The 15,791-nt window shown below is 36.0% G+C and overlaps 2 protein-coding genes across 2 annotated transcripts; one reads left to right on the top strand and one right to left on the bottom strand.

Moving 5' to 3' along the window:
* Positions 1-886: 886 nt before the first annotated feature.
* LOC121297999 (protein furry homolog-like) lies at positions 887-5,329 on the top strand. The gene is made up of 5 exons (XM_041224677.1): positions 887-975; positions 2,124-2,141; positions 3,028-3,138; positions 4,196-4,383; positions 4,874-5,329. The coding sequence occupies exons 2-5, from the start codon at positions 2,127-2,129 to the stop codon at positions 5,133-5,135; spliced, it is 576 nt and encodes a 191-aa protein (XP_041080611.1). The 5' UTR covers positions 887-975; positions 2,124-2,126; the 3' UTR covers positions 5,136-5,329.
* Positions 5,330-11,246: 5,917 nt separating this feature from the next.
* LOC121297984 (zygote arrest protein 1-like) lies at positions 11,247-14,131 on the bottom strand. Its single transcript, XM_041224653.1, has 4 exons — positions 13,460-14,131; positions 12,669-12,761; positions 12,500-12,574; positions 11,247-11,938 (listed from the first exon to the last, which is right to left on the bottom strand). The coding sequence occupies exons 1-4, from the start codon at positions 14,120-14,122 to the stop codon at positions 11,795-11,797; spliced, it is 975 nt and encodes a 324-aa protein (XP_041080587.1). The 5' UTR covers positions 14,123-14,131; the 3' UTR covers positions 11,247-11,794.
* Between the last annotated feature and the right edge of the window lie 1,660 nt (positions 14,132-15,791).

Below are 15,791 nucleotides of genomic sequence, written 5' to 3'. Positions count from 1 at the left end.
GCTTTGGTCCACAGTCTTTCATGCCTTCAACTCTTTTTAATGGGACTGAATAGTTAATAGCAGCAGCTTCCATGTAGAAATTGTACAGGCAGACAGTTCCTGATGTATTGGGATTAAAGGGGCAAGATCTAGGGGTGTAGTGGTAGCTACTGTGTACAGGAATCTGTGGAGCAAGGTGGGAAGATCCCCCCAGTACATTGTCAATAAAAGTATAAAGGCATATTAACTCGATGTGTTGTAGTGATGATAGTATACAGTTTTCAATAGAGATCACATGACACACCTTTAAGTTAAAACTCTACCACAAGGACATGTTGTATTTGAGTAGAGTGCCTCCTTAACTGAAAGCATTTATTTAGGCAGGAAGCCAGATCCTTCACCAAAAGTCACCCTTTAAATGGCTTCACTAGAAAGCCATTTTTGATTTTTTTTGCAACAGCGGAAACAAAAACATATTTCATACTGCTTTGCCACTTTCTGAGACGTGGTCGAGTTTCACCTATGTAAAATAAATCAAGGTATTTGTCAATACATGTCTGTTTGCTGCTTCCAAGCCGTTGTAAAATGTTCATTAGACCTAAATTATAATTGCAGTCAAGCCAGAATTAACTCCTAATTGTGTCTGGAAAGCAGAATATAATTCTAGAGAAGGGCCCTGGCAAGCATCCATACATATGCCCTGTGGAATAATGAGCAGTGATCGTGTCAGCTCTGACTATTGTAGACCTCCGATGAAAAACAGAAACAGGGCTCTTTTGCTAATGCACCAAAATAATGGATATAAATACTAGCAATAATAAACACACTAATGTTGCTAATCATCTTTTCACAAAAAAAAGAAAGCAAGTAAGATCACTTTATTCTTTTCACTGTTTGATACATGCTTTTCCTTTTGTGTTTCTGCAGTGGTTAAGTAACTGTAAAATAACATTTGGTGAAAAAGGTGGAACCCACAGGCCCAACACAGAAGCCCAGGTAAACAAAATCCCATATTGATGTTGTATTAACACGAGGCTGAATGATTGTTTTAAACCAGTTAAAAGCTGAAAGAGCTTGCATATGGCCCCTGTCAAACTGTGTGGCATGTGCCATTTTATGCAGATATAATTGACATTTTCTGATTTGCTTTTCTGTTGATAAACTTTTCCTTTTATCAACCTTGAACAGAGTTGCAGTCTGAATAAAAATTAAAGGAAACTCCAATACTATTAACTGTAGATGGGCAGAGTTAGCTTAATTGTTGGTTATATTAATAGAATGCTTTTGTAGCCAAAGATCATTGAGGTAAATCCTAATAATTGTATGTGTGTTCTAGACGTGTTTACTCTGCATTAAGTATTTGGCCTTTTTTAAGAATATTTTATATTAGGTGTTGAATATGGACCCAATGAAAAGTAGAATTGCATGCTGACTAAAAGCCCACTTGACCCTAACTTTACTAATATTGTGCAAAGGGACAGTATAATGCTTAGTCCTTTTGAATCGGAATGTAAGTTTTCATGTTTGCTAGAAAAAAAATTGCTTGGTTGTCACATACACAACTTTATCTCACACGACTGCTTGTTAAAGCAGCATATTATTATCTCCCAGTGAAATATAATAAATAGGGATTCTTGCAACACCAGATGTAAGTTTACCTTTTATATTAATAAAACTGAAATGAAATTAAAAGTAAGCTGCAGTCCTTCTCAGCCAGTCACAACACGGAACAGGGCTCACAATAAACCATGTTTGAACTGAACTTAGATCCTAATTTGTTTTCTTTTAAAATGGTCAAACATGTTTTATCCAGGAAAATTCCACAGCTGTATGTGATCTGTTTTGAATTAGTTTCCATCCTGAGAGTAGATGTAATACTGTCCCTTTGATTTCTGAGGAACCTCAAAAAAAAAATATGCATGGTAAACACAGTAGCCGCATGTCACTTTAATTAGAACAGCAGTGTTTTCAGTTAAATTGATGTTCTCCCTTGTAGCTTAACTAAAATAAAAATAATTTTTCCTGTTTTTTTCCTCTTGGCATTCACCTGGAACATCTTTGACTTGGTTTAAGAGTTTGAGCTCACTAATTCTTGATCTTCTTCTTTCTTTGTGTTTCTGTGACCTGCTCATCATCTTGCTTAGCAAATGGAAATTCTAGCAGTAAGTGGTTCTTGAATTTTAGACTCCAGCGGACCTTCATCCGTGTTCCGTCCATGTTTGTGATGCAGCTGTGCCTTCCATCGTAGATCACTGTTCAACCATGTCATACCAAAACTCTGTATGATCCGCTAGCCTTGTCTAACCCCCAGATTTGCATTAACATGGCTATCCTTATTTTTTAATTACCTCATAATGTTTTCTTCAGATGTACTGTGACATCCCATTGTTAATTAATGGAGTTACAAACATGTTGGCTTGGAGTGTCCTCCCTTTGAAAGGTTCTCCCCTGGCTGCATCGCTCATGCACATACTTTTTATTACTGTAAATGCAATTCTTCAGTGCATCAAAACAAGCATGGGTAATGCATCAAACATTTTGAAGTAATATATTCCTATATCCATTGTTAATTCCTTTTTGCATGGTCAAAGTTTTTTACCCACATTTCATTTAAAATTTTTTTTTTTTTTTTTACTCAGCATCCATTTTGAGTACAGTCTGTTTTGATCATAATTGTGAAATACTTTACTGCAAATATGATTTCCATGTCTTTAGTCTCTGCTGTAAACTGTAATTGATGTAGTTTCAGCTTGTCATCAGCTTCACTTTTGTCTAGCACATTTCATGTTGACATTTCTTTCCCCGCAATTAACCAGTAACCATTTTTAATTCAACACATTTTAATGCCTTTCCGACGTAGTAACAGACGCTATTACAATAATGATTATTCTTATTCTTATTATTATTATTATTATTATTAATAATAATAATAATATTAATAATAGTAATAATAATAATAATAATAATAACAATAATATAATAATAACAAATTTAAAATATTAGTACATTATTAATAGACTGCTTCTTTAATGGCTGGTTTGTTTTTAGGAGCTGGAATTATGTCGGAGGCTCTACAAACTGCACTTCCAGCTGTTGCTGCTGTTTCAGGCGTACTGTAAATTGATCAGTCGTGTTGACACTGTCAAGAGAGAGGCAGAGGTAAGACCAGTCTACCACAGTTACAAGTGAACTCCCAGATTCATTCAGACACTCTTCGGTTTTCTGCACTAGTTTGTGTTTCCAGTCGGGAATTGCTTTCAAAATAAAGATATACAGGTTAAGAGGCGCAGAAAACTTCACTGCAAGAGGAGAAGGTTTGAAAGTGTTTAGTTTCAGTGGAGTCTAAATTATTATCAGAAGATCAATTATATTTTCCTCCAGAGGACAGTTATCTTTAATTGGCCATCACAGCATGGCAAGAAACCCACAGTGACTGCAGGCACTCTAAATTAGTGACATGTCCATGGCACCAGAAAACCCATGGTGACAGCAGGCATCCTAAATTAATCTCACTTTTCTCATGTTAGAACATGAATTCAAATAGTAGGCATCAGTTATTCAACTGAACCCTTAAAGTGCCCTTTATTATTAAACACAGTTTGTAAACTAAAACACTAAAGGAGTGATAACCAAGATTTTAAATTATTTTCTTGCCCCCTGTTATAATTAGCTACATTATCAACTACCCTTCTACTAAGTATTTCTAGTTATTTTTCCTGAATATACAGTTTTAAAAGTTAAACTGCTCTAAATATTAGAACTATTACATTTCTACCTACTTTGTAATTCTTTATAACACAAAACCAGTATGAAGCACATTTATACCAGAAATGTAGTGTTGTACCAAGGAGGAGCATGCCCATTTTTTCCTTCTTTAGTTTAATTCTGTAATAAAATGAATTTATCCTGGTAGTGTGGATTTGGTATAAATGATTCCAGTTTCCATAACCAGCTTCACCGGAATGTATCCAAGTGTTCTGTTTTATTTTACTGTTATGCTTCTTATCCTAGACATTTCATGTGTCTTTGTATTTATATTGTTGTACCCTATGGCTGCACTGTTACACTAAAACAATGTGTCAGCTTAAAAATGCAAATGAGACAGAAGAAATAAAAGCTTAGTTAATGGATCGTTAAACCTTTATGCTTGGACAGAAGTGGATGCACGTGGCCCAAATTCATATATTTTCTTTTAACTTGTGTGTCCTTGTACCAGGTTATAAATATGTCTGAAGAGCTGGCTCAGCTGGAGAGCAGCTTGAAGGAGGCGGAAGCCACAGCAGAACAAAGTGATGAGGAGATGACAATCCCTGAAGCCAGCACTGAGACTGCTATTCATTCTCTCATTGAAACCTTGAGAAATAAGGAGTTTGTGGCTGCACTAGCACAGGTCAAGACCTTCAGGTAAAATACAGGGTGGATTCAGACAGCACATGGATAATCATTATAAAATATCTTGTGAAATAGTGTATGCATTGGTTTATTGATAAAGTTGCATGAAAAAAAAAAACACAGTGTAGCACTTTCTATTCTGGACCGCTGTGTCACACCTGTTTCTAACATGCAGATGAGGTGACATAAGAAATATATCTCTACATACAGTCCTACTGTGCTGATGTTCTTCTGAGTACATTGATGTATATTTGCACGAGGTATAAAAATATACAATAAATATGTTATGTATATAACAAAAAAATGCTTAAAATACAGATTATTCTATTATTATGAAGCTTGCTTGGAACACTGTTTTTCTTAGCAGAAGTATTCAGGGTACTAACATTGCAATTTTAGAAGGATATGCAGTAGGTTTCTTTCAATAGAGGCTCATGTTTCTAATTTCAGACTTGCTTCTGATACGTTAATCTCTGCCTTTATGTGTTTTTTCTTCACTCAGAGCTATGTGGCCAAATGACATCTTTGGTAACACCAACGACGACGCAGTCCAGACCCTGCTGCACATCTACTTCCGTCATCAAACGCTGGGCCAGACGGGCAGCTTTGCCATTGTGTGCTCCAACAAGGACCTGTCGGAGGCCGGCTCCAAGCTGATGGAACTCAACATGGAGATCCGCGAGTCCCTTCGAATGGTGCAGTCCTACCAGCCCCTGGCACAGGCCAAGCTTCCCGACATCCCCGGTGTCAGCCCAGGATTCTAAGGCTATAAAATAGAAAGAGGGTGCCTGAAGACACTAGTACACCTTTTCATTTGTGCTACACTTTCCACTGACCACATACCGACGAAAGCTAAAAGCTTCAACACAGTTATCCCTGCAGCATAATGAAATGATCATGCATACATTGAGGCAATATAAAGACTAACCATAAGGGCTAACATATTTTCAACTTCTTTTTCTAAAGATAAGCCAATAGCAAGCTTGAGTCAGCAATAATGTTGTGAACCAATTGCAAAGGGGCATAGGAAGCAGGTGGAATGATGCTAAAATAATCTAAGAAAGAAGCTTTTGGCTGAATGACCTGCAAGGCTTATTGGCCAGCCAAAATAAATCATGAAGCATACAGCAAATACAAACTAGTTCTCATTTGAGCGTGGAAAGACTTGTACAGTCAAGTATTGTACAAACTTATATTGTACAATACATTATGTTGCGTGTTCTTTTGATAAGGATCATATGTAACACGAGTACAAGCTGGAATGTGTGGAAGATGTCTGTTGTATTGTCTTTAGTTCATATAAGGTGTCTGCATGCTTAAAACAAGAGCACTGCAAGAATATTTTTTGAGAAATTTATTTTTATTAGCGCTAACATCCTTGTAGTGTGTAAATGTTAGGATATTAAACATGTAATTTTAAACTGGGCTTTCCCAGGAATGTAAAATAAATAATATATCTGTTAACTTTTTATCGGTTTGCTGTTCAGCAGACCCATGCAATTCACTGAAAAATGCTTCTGTTATGAATACTGATACTAACCAAAAAGTAGCTGCCTGACTGTGTGTGTGTGTGTGTGTGTGTGTGTGTGTGTGTGTGTGTGTGTGTGTGTGTGCATTATTATTATTATTATTGTTATTTATTATTATTATTATTATTATTAAGATGTGCTGCACATCATCAACTTTCATTATGAAAAAGCCAATAACTTATTTTACTCTGTAAATATTTTAGAAATGTATAGTGTAAAACCGGTGTTTTTTTTCCTTGTACATTTGTGCAATGCACTGTTAATGCAGAATAGATGTATAAAGCTAATGCAAAACAAAAAGGATATAAAAAAAAAAAATTCACTAACAGCTTGGTCATTACTGTTGGATGCAATCTGCCAGACCTGAACCTTTAATTAAAAAAAAAAAAAAGATTTTAACTTTAAAAGTTAACTCTGAAAGACTTGCAGTATAGTGAGATATCTATACTGCTGAACTGCTAAAGCTTATTTACTAAGGTTTTGTTTGAACACCAGTGGCATTTTGTGGAAGACATGAATGTAGATCCTTCCTTCCTGCATAATGTAAGGAATTGCCTGGCTTTATTATATGCATCTTTCCTATCCACTGTGATTTTCATTGGGCTCTACACTATAGAGCACAGAATGTACTAATTCTATTGTTTAGCTTTGCATTCTTGGGGATTGGGCCTTTTTGTTAGTGTGTTAATTATGAGAATAATATAGATTTTTAAGGCGCGTGCACGCTAATGGACTGCAGAACTTTCCTACTATTACCTAAAACAAATAACTGGCAACCAGTCTTGGCACATTTAACAATCACTGTATTCATTCCACAGCCGTGATGAATGGAATTTTCTTTTTGGTACTTTTCAGTGCTGTTCTTAATTATTTAATGAATATATTATTTACTGGGAAAATGTAGTTTTATTTAGAGATGCTTTACATTTTTTTTTTCTTTACATCTCGAATACCGGCCTTTTTCCTTTAAAAAAAATAAAAATGATTCTGTGTATTATTCTGCTCTGTGTTTGGTGTCTAACAGTATGGAGTCATCGCACAGTAAGTTGTTGAGCCTAAAAGGATCAAGTTAACCTAAGGGAATTGTAAAAGGATTTAACGATTGCATTTGTAGCCACGGTTCCTAAAAAAATCTTATTACTATTTTTTAATTGTCTGCACTTTTAAGTATGGGGTTTTTAGTTTTGAGGCAGTTTAATACCTATCGGTTTCTCACTATGCATAGCTCCTGGGGAAAATTTAAATGGATTGATATGCCAGAGACTTCTAATCCCATTGGTCTTTCATCATCAGAACACAGTCAGGCATTGCAGACCATCATCAAATATTGAGCAGTTGAAGGGCAGCAACCCCCCAACCAAAAAAACCTGATCAATTGGAAGCATGGGGGTCAGTTAAGTTAGATAACATTAGATAGTCCAAGACTGGTGCTAATCGCGATCTGTAAAATCTGTATTTCACTAGAATAGATACTATTAATTTTAGTTGTGATAATTACAATACCATTATATTGCTGCTATAATATTCATGGTTTTAAAGATGTTTCAAGCTGCATACTTTAAACTAGCTTGTGATTCAACATGTGAGCAGAAGGATCTTGTATTTGATTCACGGCCACAGGAAGCCTGTGGGGTCTCAAAAGGAAAAGGTGGGTGTTCTGATACATCTTTGTACAGATCAAGCACACCAAATTCTCTCACCCAAGTTCATTAATGACAGCATTTGTTTGTTTTGGTTTTTTTTGTAAGTGAAAGGTCCATGGTACAAACTTTATAAAGACAATTTCTGAGCCAAAGTATGCAACAGGACCACAGGAAAAACGGAAGGTGTTTTTTGCATTTTGAGAGAGAAAAAAACAAAGATGTGATGATAAACCTAATTAGACCAGTGAATATTGAACTAGATTTCTTCTGGGCGCACATTTTAGGCACATAAGACCATTTTCAAAGAGTTTACTCCAGTCTTTAATCACCTCCTATTTTCTTGGAGGTAAAAAAAAAAAAAACTTTATTTTTAAAACTAGAACCAAACAACTAAGTTATATATTTCAAGTATTCTTGTACTCTGTGTTTTGTGTTTCATTTTGTAACATTAACATGAGTTTCTCATTTAAAAAAACAGGAGTTAATTATAGAATGGAGGAAGCTCTTTGAAAATATGACCCATAATGATTTTTTAGCTAGAAATACAAACTGTAACAATGCTCACCATGATGATATATTTAATGAAACCACTAGTTTAACTGTGTCGACCCCACCTACATATGTCCAGTTGATTCTTATGACGTATGGTATTCACTTAAAATACCTTTGGGAATACTTTCTGGACAGTAATTAAGTTAATCCATCTGTATATAAAAAAAAAAAAAATCAATATCTCCTAATGGAATCTTTAATCTCGTTGCATTACCATATACACTTGCCGATATTGGTTTGGAAGTAGTCTATCTACATCCCTCGTCTAATCTTGACTGCACACAAAGGGGATCACTTCTGCTGCTACAAATGCTTAACAGTTGTTTTTTTTTTCCTTTAAAATTTTACTTTTAGGATTTGTAATGGGTCAGCATTAAAAATGTAACTTGTATTATGAATATGATGTCTTTTGTACATTGTACATACAGTACATTGAAGCTTCCATGGATTCAATTTTTTCACTAACGGGGCCGGAGTTATACACACTGAGCTCTTACCGTGTGGTCTCGGACCCCCCAGCATCAGGTCAGATTGTCGTTGTGTAGGCGTTTTGTGAGGTGGGCCCGTTGCTGGTAAACCGATTCAGATTTTGAGGAACGTTAACTGAAGAATCCTAAAATTTTATTTTGAAGACGCAATGTGTCACATTTCTGTTCCAGTTTACACTGAATATATAATGTATTTGGTTTCCATCTAGTTTAAACCTCTGTGGACTCATCAGAAAGTATTTATCCATAGTTATAAAACGGTGCTAATTTTAGAAATAGTTAGAAACTGAATAAATTAAATGACAAACATTTCAACTGGAACGATTGACATAATTGAAAAGTAATTGCAGTCATTTAAATTGTTTTTGTGTCTGTCAGCATTTCTACATTTATCAGAAAGTAGGCCATTTGCTCCTTTTTTGTGGACAAGCTTTTTCTCGTTCAGCCATATAGTTGTTGTCTATGTTTTATTCAGTTGTCTCGATAAAGTGAATTCTGGCAACATAACATTTAAACATACTCCAATGTAGACATATCTATACATCGTTGAACACCTTTTACTGGACAATGGCAATTCTTCTACCATGAAGAGAGCACAGTCACCGATTTATATAAAGATATGTGCACAACAGAAACCACCAAACTTACTAGATACCTAAAATCTGAGATTTTCCTTTGGTTGGCAGCTTTGAAAACTGTTTCTGAAAGGGATACTGCAATAATACCAGGGGGCTTTAGTGCGATGTAAAGCACAATGCACCACTTTCGTTCTTGGTTTTTTTGGAAGAAATGACCCAGTTCTATCCTTTCTGCAAGAGATGTCCATTTAATTTGCAATAGCTACTGGTCGGCCTTCCTAACCACTGATTGCTATACTAGAAAACATTAACACCACAACATGCCTTTGACACAAGAGCAGTTTAAAGGAGTGCTAGCCAATGGTTTCAAATCCAATTTTCTTACATCAAACCAACTTAATTACCATTATTGCTGATCCCCCTTGTTTTATTTTATTGTGCTGAAAATCTTTTGGTTCATGTTATGTTAATTCAGGATATGCAAATAAATACACTATAGATCAGCTCCTGGTACCTTTACTGTAAATTACATAATCTGAATGTAGCTAGACCATTGGAGTGAGTTTGAACTACAACAGGTGAAGTGACTAGGTACCAGGAACAGCAACTTTTACTATCTAGCATTTTCTTTGAAACTTCTGCATATTCTAAATTGAGATATTTAACAGAAGAAATGGCAGCAGTGATATAATTGCTGGTGCTAATACAAGTAAATGTATTTTAAACCCTTGATTACCACTCCTTTCAGGCAGTATGCCAACAGCAGTTAAGTGTTGGTGAGCCTTATTAAAAATGAATGGAAAACTGCATGCAAAGACTGTGTTTACCTACATATTTTGTAACATGTTCCAATCCAACATAATTACACTTTTTTTAATTCTTCAAATTGAATTTAGGAAACTGAGTATGCACTAATTGCAATGAGATTATACACAGACATACATGTGTTTTATTTTGTTTGTAATCGTAGGTAGGCTATGTGGTCCAGTGGTTAAAGAAAAGGGCTTGTAATGAGGAGGTCCCCAATTCAAATCCTGGCTCAGCCACTGACTTATTGTGTGACCCTGCGCAAGTCACTTAACCTCCTTGTGCTCTGCTTTTCAGGTGAGATTTTGTTGTAAGTGACTCTGCAGCTGATGACAAGTTCACACTCCCTCGTCTCTGTAAATTATTTAGATGCCTTTATCCAAGGTAAACTAATAATCATTTGAACATTAAGCACAAAAAAATATGAACACATGAAACCATATGTGCTGTTGTATATACACATGTGACAGAAAACACTAAGCTTCCTAATTCTGTTATTATACACTGGCTATTTAATGATCTGTGTACTAGCGCATTCATGTAGTGCAAAATATAATCCTTACTGGTTGCATCTATGAGGATTGTAAAAATCAGAGAATTAAAGTTTATTCAGGATTTTTTTTTTTTTTTTTTTTTTTTTTAAATACACCAAAAGATTAGGTTCTGTGAAGAACTGGGGGAGCTTCCTGTCACTTTCTTGGGATCCATGGTAATGATTTTATTAAATACATTCTTGTATTTATTGCCAGAAGTGGTGAGATCAAATAGAATAAAGCAAATTAAGTGAGGTACATACAGTACCATATTCACATTATAAAGATGGTTCTGCACAGTAGCACCTTCATTAAAGCTGCAACTCCCAGAAGAGATAATGGAGGAAATTACCTCCTTTAACTACCAAGGTAAGTACAGGGCTGGCTAAATCACTCACTGACCTAATCGCAATAGCATGCAAGAATAGGGACACTGTACAAACTTCTACATAAAGCCAAATTTACATAGCCTACACAGTATAATTACTCAAACTTCATTTTACAAACACTGCTCATCTGCGCTATTGTCATATCATCTACCAACCTGAGCCCATTGATGGACGTTGTGTGGTTATCAGCAAAAAGTTTGCATTATCTCTGGTGGTTTCTTGCTAGTCACATTAACAGTTTTAAAAGGAGTAGGATTAGCGAAGCAAATACATTTTAGTTAGTTTGGAGACATTTGTAGTTTTAGGGTTTAGTTCAGTACAACTTAACTGCACTTATTGTAACCACATTCAGTTCTGGTCTTTCTTTAAATTATTCCTGGAGATGCTTGACATCTACCATATGCCTTTTACACTGGTAGATGAACACCAAAACAAATCTGAAGTGAGGAGAGGTGCCCAGTGGTAGGGTACAATACTTATGCAAATACCTACTATGTGTTTACCCTGCCCATTGTATCATAGACTTTATTTTAGTTTGATTACAAAAAAGCTTTGTAGAAAAACACAGTAGCCAAGATTGGTAGCTAGTGCTCACTGTAATAGTTACATTGTAACACTGCAACATTTGCTTCCTAAAGCAAGAGTGTAGATTAGTTACATCATGTCTGCCCCACATTTTTTCCAATGAGTAATGTAGTTTTTAAAAAAAAAAAAAAAAAAAAAAAAAAAAAATGTAGTTACCATTGTGTCCATTAATCGCCATTTATTTCACATTCAGTAGTTGATCCTGCTTTCAAAACAAAAAAAAATACAGGCACACTTATCCCAGCTTCACAATTCTTTTGTAATCTTTCAAAAGGTTTGATTTCAGTAATCTAGCAGGATCTTTTGCAAAACATTAAACTTAAATAATATATTTAAAGCTGAAAGTGCTGTCGCAAGAGAGTCGTTTGCCCTTGCATCTCCCACAAAGATCCTGGCGGTGGGGTCTCTTGGGGTCAACATGGCGTGTAGTCACAGTACATATGCATCTGGCCCGTTTGCAGACCTGTACAGGAAAATTGAATACACATACACAAAAAAAAAAAGCTGCAATTGTAAAGAGCCATTTTTTGAATAGGTGCAATGCTGTATTGTGGGGCACATTTAATCCATTTTTTTAAATTGACTAAAACTGGAGGAATTTGAGAACTAGGGTTTAGTACAAAACCATCACTGTTTAAAAATTTCCATAGGTGCAAAATAAATACAAATTCTAGATTAACCCTTTAAATTGTCCTGGGAAACAATTTGTATAAATGACATGGCGAAAACTGCAACAACCACGACTTTGCAATGTAAAAACATAGTTACATATGTAAAATGTATCTAACCAAATGGGAGAAGTCAACACTGGCCAGCGTATCAGGTGTGGTACTGACCATCACACAAACTCCACCAATACCATCAATTCTGACTTGCGACAACCTCTGCGATTCAATCCTGGTCTTTTCAGCAGAAGCCGACAAATGTACTGGCGATTGGTTGTTGATCTTCATGTTATTGTACATGACAATAAAAGTGTAACACACCAACAGTAACAATTACTTATTTGCACAGTCAGACTTACTTGGCAGGTAATGTCTTCAACACGATAAGGATTGAAAGCTTTTTGACATGTTCTACAGAACTGCTTGAAATACACCTGTTCAGGACAGAGGGGAAGACAGTACATTAAACCTGTTCTTGCCAAAGCATGGAAGTTATGAAAATACTGAATTTGCTGTAACCTAACCTACTTTATTTGTGCCCTGTACACACCAAACATATGCACTCTCCCAGCGTAGATTACATTCTCTACAGTGGTAATAGCCGTATTTCTGTTCCAGGAACTGCAAGACAATGTGCATACATATTTAATTATTTTTCATATATTATCTAAACCTTATAAACTGTTTAGAAATATGCTTCAGTACAGTACACGTTAATACATTTGACTATAAAGACTAGCACCTAGATGAGTAATGGTAGCCCTGGGACAAGAGCCAAAATTAAAATTGATTTCATCTTAACCATTTATGCTGGTTATATGCAAGTGTAGGTGTTATTCTCGTTTGGTCTTTGCAACATCCTAGTCAACTGGTTAGTTCATTTTTATTATGTTTGTAGTTCCACTTTAATATATACAACCAGAAATGGGACAGTCAGATCCTACACTTGTATCTTGAATATAAAAAACGTTGGTTTCCAAAGGGTATCCCTTTATTCTGCAACACGTGTGCCCCAAATCCACCTCCTTTGGTATATTTTATACAGGTGCTCAAATCGACTCGGCAGGTTTGGTTCTCCTTGTTCTAGCCCCTATACATTAAAAAAAAAAAATTACCTTTGCACTCAAGCCTACTAAATACTGTAACTTGGCTTTGTTCCCATTTCTTAATTTAAATAAAACACGTGTCTGTCTGTGTCAAATATAGCACAGGCCGTTTAAAACTAGACCATGGTTTATTTTATTTATCTTCCTCATACCAGAGTTTTTGCAACAGTTCTTGTTTAATGCATTGTGTTTCACACATACGCTAGTGCTTACCTGAAATCTCACACTCGCCCTACTTTTGTTACCATCTTGTCCCTCTTTCCGGGCGCCATTGGATTTGTTTTCTTGTGTTGCACCGACACCAGCGTCGGGCTTTTCCATGCTGGCTTTATCGTTTGCTGGCGGGGCTTCTTTTTCTTCCAAAGTGCGTTTGCCCTTTTCAGCAGTTTCTGGTGGATCCCCTGGTAGTTTTTCTCCTTCGTCAAGAAATGAGGCTGGCCTCCTAGCAGCAATGGGAGAGTACAAGGCTAGTGTCCTGGGAAAACGCACGGTTTGGGCGAGGTTGTTCACAGGGCTCCCTGGCATCGGAGTCATTTGTCTTCTCCATCTCAGGGCCTCTCTATTATTCGCTACTAAGGTCCTGGGACCCAAGGAACACTGCACAGACGCGTCAGTTTTAGGGTTCACCTGGATCCCGACGTCCTTAGTGTTTGCTTTCCTTAGCCTCGGTGTCAGGTTTGGATTAATCTGTGACAAAAGGGATTTGAGCTGCGCTCTTTGATAGTTATCAAAATATTCCCCCGGGTCTCCATAACTTGACAGGTAGCTTTTTTGTCGCCAACTTGAACCCTTGGGTTTAGAATTTAAATATCTGTAAGAGTACGGGTTATAGGAAGAGTAAAGATAGCTGTCCGACTCATCGCCATAAGTCGCCATGTTGTTTCGCCAACTGGAAAAAAGCAGTTTGTGAATTTAAGTACTCAAGCAGCTAGTTTAAAAAACGGTAAGGTGTCAACAAGTATCATTGTCTAATTAAATACTTCACTCCTCTATTCAATAGCCTCCTCGTTGTCATTAATGGTAGGCATACCTGTTTAGTAATTAATGGACATGTGATGGATAAGATAGCTACCATACACAAACACACACAAGTTACTTTTGTTTATTGGTGTTATAATCTACATAAAATAAACATATAATGCATATCAGTGCATACACATTTGTGGATGCTTGCATGCTCAGGAAAGGGCCCTAGGGGTCAAAGGTACATTCATTCTAAAGGCAAACAACAATTACATTTCATTCTGTTTTAATTTCCAGGTCTTTGGCCAATTGGAAATGCATTTGGTCTCTTTTGGATATAGATAACTGATACATTTTCAAGCTTGATCCTGGAGTTCTGGCATTAGCCAACGTTTTGTTTTGGTACATACCCGTACATTCACTAAATACACAGGTGCCATAAACCTTCAGTGATCAATTACATCGAACTAAAATAGCGTACAAACTGGGGGGTTCAATGTGTTCTCAATTGCACAGTGTATATAAGTCTTCTTCCCCCAAGAAGATCCTAAAACAATGTAGTAATAGTTCAGTGATTCTGTACCCACGTGTGTTAAACATAATTCTGAACGTGTAAATCAAATAAAGTACACTGACATTAATTTTAATTCCGTCCATTGTAACCGCTGATACTTAAAAAAAAACAACTTACAATTTACACAAAAAATGTAAAGTTTTTTTGCAAACAGACTGTCTGCTGGATTTCATTGACTGGTAGTAAAAAGAAATAGGTATAGTTATACACCTAGAAAAATGTTTGGACGATAATTCTAGTATAGGACAATTTCTGTAATGTCTGGTAACTATTCTTTCCAACTTCAGGACAGGTAGGATACCGAGTATCTTCGCATTTAGTGTTATAGAAGTCTAATTGACACCTTGTTATATCTCACTCTCTTCAGGGCTGAAAAAATAACAGTAAAATATATTGCATTTGAAAACGCACTGTAAAACGTGCCTATTAATTTCCGCATATCATTACACGTAAATATAAAATGAAAAGTGTGTTTCCATTACAGTTTGTTCACTGATATTTTTCTCGTGATTTGTTATATCAGTCGTTTTATATGTCGATTTGATCAATATCCAGTATAAACCATGGCGGTGTGCACAGATTTTTTTTATGAAAACAGGAAAAAACCAAACATTATAACTACAAGGGCGAGGAGCATTGATTAACATAAATTATTTCGTTATTGTTGAAAGTGCAGTGCCATTAACATTTTGATTTTTTAGAAAAAAAAAGTGCTGTACATTTTGCATTCGAGATCATGCTTGTGAATGTAGCCAATATTAAATGATTTGCTCGATGCTATGAGTGTGTATTGTAGCACTTGTGATCTGAGTTTGCCCTATATCTTATTTATGTATTTTAATATGCCGTTGTATTACGAGGTCAATTTGCATAGCCACATAAGTAGCTAAGAAATAAAACAATATCTTGCTGCAGCAATACTGTGGTGATAATTATAATACCATGTAGTTGTTTGTCCTCGTCCGACTTACACATGATAGGGTTTGAGATAACCATAAATGTGTTTGC

This window comes from Polyodon spathula, chromosome 2 (assembly GCF_017654505.1).
Source record: "Polyodon spathula isolate WHYD16114869_AA chromosome 2, ASM1765450v1, whole genome shotgun sequence".
In the NCBI taxonomy this organism is placed as follows: Eukaryota; Metazoa; Chordata; class Actinopteri; order Acipenseriformes; family Polyodontidae; genus Polyodon; species Polyodon spathula.
Note: the sequence above shows the minus strand (reverse complement) of the source record. Positions and strands in the feature narration are given on the sequence as shown.